We start from the raw sequence: 5,950 nt of genomic DNA on the forward strand, positions 1-5,950 counted from the left end.
CTATATATGATTTGCCTACTTAGGTTCATATAGCATCACCAGTGCAATTACTACCACATCACCTATATAGCCTTCTTGATCTAGCCAATCTAATTCTTTCCACTTGCTAACGCTTCTTTTATTACTACCACAAACTATGTTGCTCGGACTTAGGTACTAATGTCAGATTGTCAGATACGTGTTTGTATTCAAGTGTCCGACTCAGCTAATTTGTACTAAAGTTATATGCTTTTAGTCGAAAATGAAGGGTTGAAGTGTCCTATTCATAATCTGATTTTGGGGAATCTAACCGTCTAACACGGGTAATTGAGATGAAATGAAGAGTGCGAGTAACATATGTTATGAGTGTTTTTTTGCTACAACAGTGCAAGCCAACAAAAACTTGAAAGAAGTTGAAAAGAGGAGGGCATCTGTTGGAATTATTATATAAAAAAGACAAATAGCTAAAATCTGAAAAGATTTTCTTTAAATTTTGTTTAAAAAAAATCTATTTACATTAATGTCACTTGTTCAAGTGCAAGCTCATCTACATATACAGCCTTCAATTTTCATTAAAAAAAAAAAAAAAAAAAAAAAAAAAAAAAGTGGCAGGTTCATAACCATAAAAAGGTGGCATTTCATTCATGTAGATGAAATTCACCGTCTTTTATGTTTGAAATTTACACTAAGAGTTAAGATTATATGTCTCATCTTATATCCCACATTCGCATCACTTCGACCCATCAACTTAAATTCAATTATTGAATGTTGTTGGTATATGTGGATGCCATGATACAACCAAAGATAATAAAATACAAAGTATAAGATAACAAAATAGAATGGAACAAAAGATCCTAATTGGATTTCTACTCTTGGAGAAAAAATAGAATGGTACAAAAGATCATTCAGCAAAATCATTTAGCAAATGACAAATACTTTAACCAATGAAGTGATCAAAGTCTAGCTTATACAAAGTCATACAATAAACCTCTGACACGAAAATGAGAAAATTAGAGGAAGACTTCAAGAACTTCAAGAAACATATCATCACTTTTCGATCATGGTTAACGCTCAAGGCCGCGATAGTGTAAGAGAACAGGGACCTTAGGCTCCAGGGATGAGAAAGCTGATATGTTATATGGTCTATTCTTATTTCGTGCAAACTGAGCCCCAAAATAAACTGAAAGAGCCAAAAATGTACTCTACTGTAGAGTAGATAAATAACATTTATTAATAATTCATATACTTGTACACATCTGAATTCATTTCAGTCAAAAACAGTCAATTTATTGACCTGCCGGCATAGTTCTGCTAGTAGAAGTATTTATATACCAATTAGCCTTTGTATATATATTTTATTTTTTTTGGCAGGATGAACCAATGAAAGAAATAATATTGAATTTCGGAAAAGAATAAATGCAGGAAATGAAAAAAATAAAGTAAAAAATTAATGGGTAAAATTAACCAGCAATCTGGGACAAGTTATTTCTGTATTAACCTTAATCTTATCCTTCAGCATTTCTTTTAAAACTATTTGATGTTATTTGTGAGTTTCAGAATGCCAGAATTCAGGGTTCACATTTATAACTAAGCAGTATTCAGTAATTTGGTTTCTTTTCTTTTTTTGAGGTAAGGTACACAACAGCCTTTCATGGGGTAATGGAAGAGGGTGAGGGTGAGGATGGGAAGGACACGAAGAAATTGCTTAATCGCACGACATTAGCCTACGGAGAGGCGGGCCAAATTCAACCCTTTAAGCAGTATTCAGTAGCTACAGGCTTACAGCTAATTTTATCCTAGTTAAACTTTCGATGGTGTATCTTAAAGCAACACTCAAACTGAAAGGAATTGCAAAAGCTTTCTAATGCAGCATAAGTTTTTGATGGAAAAAAAACAGAGCACAGTGTAGATGTGTAGTCAAAGAAGCTGTAATTCTGTATCACCTAAGGGTGCACACCAAGAAACAGAGCTTAAAGATGATAGAGGTTCAAGCGTACAAAAATATAACACAGGATGCAATATGGTACATATGTAATCAGCTAGACAATGTCGTAGTATATAGATGATTTTATCATGTAAAAGAATTGATCCAAAGAGCAATTGAAAATGAACACTCAGACCCCTAAACAGGATGGGAGTTCATTTGCAATATAATTATATTTAAGACAGCAGAAATCAAAAGCTTCTCAACTCGAGTTCTTGAAGATTAACAACATCCAAAAGATAAGAAAGCCAAAGAGAAAAGGGAATCTATATAACACCATTAAAAAAGCCTTTAAAGATTAAAACTGTTCTCTAACATATAAATATCATAAAAAGAAACGCACAGCTCAAATTTGGCGGCCGGAAGCTGATTATTACAGTAAACAGTTTGAAGAGAAATCAAAAGTCTCAACTTAGATCTTGGATTTAGCGAGTTTAAACCACTCAGTGTGGAAAGAACCAGGCATGTCAACCCGTTCATAGGTGTGAGCTCCAAAATAATCTCTTTGTGCTTGCACCAAATTAGCAGGCAACCTTTCCCTCCTATATGAATCAAAATAAGCAAGGCTGGAGGACATACCCGGGGTGCTGATACCAGAACCGATAGCAAGGCAGACAACCCTACGCCAAGCAGATTGACGCTCAATCATCTCCTTTGAAAATTCTGGATCAATAAGGAGGTTTGCAAGGTTTGGATTCCTGTCATATGCCTTCTTGATGCGGTCCAAAAATATAGCACGGATAATGCATCCGCCCTTCCATATCCTAGCAAGCTCTCCGAGTTTCAAATCCCACCCTTTCTCAACACTCTTTGCACGGATCAAGTTCATTCCTTGTGCATAGCTACAAATTTTGGCAGCATAGAGGGCCTGCCTAACATCATCAATCAATTTCTTCTTGTTAACAACTTGGTCTGAGAGGGTATCCTCAACTCCTCCAGCTTTGAATACCTTGGCAGCTTCAACTCTTTCCTCTTTCAGACCACTGAGGAATCTTGAGTCCAAAGATGCTGCAATGGTAGGGGTAGCAACAGATAATTCAGCAGCTTGTTGAACTGTCCATTTTCCAGTACCCTTCATGCCAGTTTTATCCAACACTTTGTCCACCAAATAACCTTCGCCTTTGTCATCTTTAATTCCAAAAATGTCTGCTGTAATCTCGATCAAGAAGCTAAGAAGCTCTCCTTTGTTCCACTCTGTAAAAACATCCTTCAACTCCTCATTAGAGAGCTTTCCAACTGATTTAAGCACATCATAAGCCTCTGCAATCAACTGCATGTCACCGTACTCAATTCCATTGTGAACCATCTTAACAAAATTGCCTGAGCCTCCTTTACCAATATAGGTTACACAGGGGCCACTATCAACCTGGGCGGCTACCTTAAGAACGATGTCCTCAATGTTCTTGTAAGCATCAAAAGAACCACCAGGCATCAAAGAGGGTCCATTTCTTGCACCCTCTTCACCACCTGAAACTCCCATTCCAAGGTAGAGCAGTCCCTTTTCCTCCATTGCTTTCTCTCTTCTCTCGGTATTCTCATACCACTCGTTACCTCCATCAATGATGCAGTCCCCCTTCTCCAAATAGGCAGACAAAGTTTTGATGGTTGCATCAACTGGAGCCCCTGCCTTGACAAGCATGATTACAACACGGGGCTTCTGGATTGAATTGACAAAGGATTCAGGGTCATGACAACCGTACACAGGAAGATTTCCTTCTTGTTTGGCTCGTTCAACAGTCTCATCAACTTTTGAGGTAGTTCTGTTGTAAACAGAAATGGGGAATCCTTTTTCAGCAATGTTAAGGGCAAGATTTTGACCCATAACAGCCAGACCAGCAAGACCAATTCTTGTTGGAGGAGCCATCACTTATACCTATCAAAAAATATAAATTATCAAGGTATAATTTTTTTAAAACATACACAAATAGAGAAGTAAACATCAAAACCAGATAAGAGAAGATAAATGGAAGGACTGCTATAATAATTAATAAATGAAATTTAGGGATTCAATGTAAAGAGTAGATAGGGGGAAAATGAGCATACTCAGCACAAAATAGTCGATTTTCTTTGTCATGCACTCATGCTATAAGCCACTGGCATTTAGTAAAAAGTGTATTCGAAGAGCTAATTTATGTTTACACTCTTCACATATGCTACTAAGAGAGCCGTAATAAAGATTATATTCACTTTTAATTAAACTACCCGAGACCCCTTAGGATATAATTCTAATTATTTACATTGTGCTATTATTTAAACAAATTGTACTTATGTCATTTTGTACATCCAAAATCGCTACTTAACCAAACAACCTACTATGAGCTCAATACATCTAATATAATGAGCTATATGTTCATCTAACATGTTATCAACTAATATCCAAACATAGCATTAGAGGGTATTCAGTAAACAATAGGCAGAAGATAAGAGCTGATTGAAATCAATCAACGAGCATTATTTTTCAACATGCTATAATTATCCCTTTTCATATCAATTAGTTTCCTCATGCTACTACTTTTAGCAAAATGCACTCATGTCCTTATATCATAGTTCATAACATCCAAACAGCAAACTGCTAACCTACCACACTAATCTACCAAACACTTCTGTAAATTGCTATCTACTCACTAATATAGCATCTTGAGCAAAATAATAAATTCAACTCTTCCTACAACTTACTAATATCACAAAAGGCGCTACATAGAAACAAAACACAGGCCTATTCCTATACCAAAAGAATGTAGATCAAAGGTGGGAATTTTGACAAATTTTGATTTCAAAAATCCAGTACCATGAACGATTCAATAACATCACATCTGCCTGATCCTTGACACTGATGGAAAAGAGCGCGACATTAAGAGTATATCCTCATGAATCGAATCAAGCCACTAAGAGTACACAATATCTTTCTCCAGAAAGTTAATCAAACTAAAGCAGGAAACTTTTCAGGCTTACTCATATTACAGTAAGTAAAGCAAAATACATATAAAAAAAAATCCAGAAATTGTGCCAATTCCATCAGAAATTCATCCAATTTTGATCTAATTTTTTTTATCTACTTGTAATTGAATGGATCTCTAATTCAAACCAATCACAAAACTAATTGAATAAAAAAACAACCCCAAAAAACTGATCATCAAAAAATTTGAAGATCATGATAGATCTTCATATATCTAAAGAAGAAAAGAAATTCTACCAACTGATTTCACAAACAAACACATGATTATTAAAAAAAAAAAACACTAGAAAACACACAAAATTAACAAGAAATAAAAATACCCAGATCAATCAATTCATCAATTAGCAGTGGATTATAAAAAAAAGATACGAGTAACAAAGAAAAATGATATACCTGCTTCAAAAATTGGTGGATAGAAAATGAAATGAAAACCCAGATAAAAAATAACGATTTGGGTTTTATAGAATAAAATTTAGAAGTATTGGTGTAGAATGTAACGATGTTGAATGTTTGATTAAATAGTGAGAGCCTGAAAAATGCTGCCTTTGAGCCTTTCTCTCTCCTTCCTAGCAAGTGAAGCAGGTCAAAATTGCCTTACACGATTGAATGAATAATTTGGTATATTACAAAGTTTTTATGTTCTCATCATGGACCAACCAACCAACACCCCACTAAAGATCGAGCAGCCTGAAACGTCTCACCAACCCCCTACCCACATGGCAATATTTCAACTTTTAGGCCTTGTATTTGTTTATTTGCCAATTTTCAATTAGGAATTTAGGACACCATTGTGACGAGTTATATAGTACAGACTACAGACTTGCCCTGCTGCCCCCCACATAGTCGAATATGCCCTTGTTTAGATTGAGGATGGGTGAAAGTTTGGTGAATTATAGAGCGATGATGTACGAGTACATAAAAATCTATACACATCGGTAATTGTGGTTTGGCAAATGGGTGTTGGGTCTTGGCGGTTAACTGGTTTATTTGGTTTGTTTGACTAGTTGAAATGTTTAGTCATTTATGATGGC

At 35.5% G+C, this 5,950-nt stretch overlaps 1 protein-coding gene across 1 annotated transcript; it reads right to left on the minus strand.

Moving 5' to 3' along the window:
* Nucleotides 1-2,063: 2,063 nt before the first annotated feature.
* Nucleotides 2,064-5,680, minus strand: LOC110720997 (6-phosphogluconate dehydrogenase, decarboxylating 1-like). Its single transcript, XM_021900122.1, has 2 exons — nucleotides 5,313-5,680; nucleotides 2,064-3,836 (listed from the first exon to the last, which is right to left on the minus strand). The coding sequence occupies exon 2, from the start codon at nucleotides 3,825-3,827 to the stop codon at nucleotides 2,376-2,378; it is 1,452 nt and encodes a 483-aa protein (XP_021755814.1). The 5' UTR covers nucleotides 3,828-3,836; nucleotides 5,313-5,680; the 3' UTR covers nucleotides 2,064-2,375.
* Between the last annotated feature and the right edge of the window lie 270 nt (nucleotides 5,681-5,950).

This window comes from Chenopodium quinoa, unplaced genomic scaffold, assembly GCF_001683475.1.
Source record: "Chenopodium quinoa cultivar QQ74 unplaced genomic scaffold, ASM168347v1, whole genome shotgun sequence".
Taxonomy (NCBI): domain Eukaryota; kingdom Viridiplantae; phylum Streptophyta; class Magnoliopsida; order Caryophyllales; family Amaranthaceae; genus Chenopodium; species Chenopodium quinoa.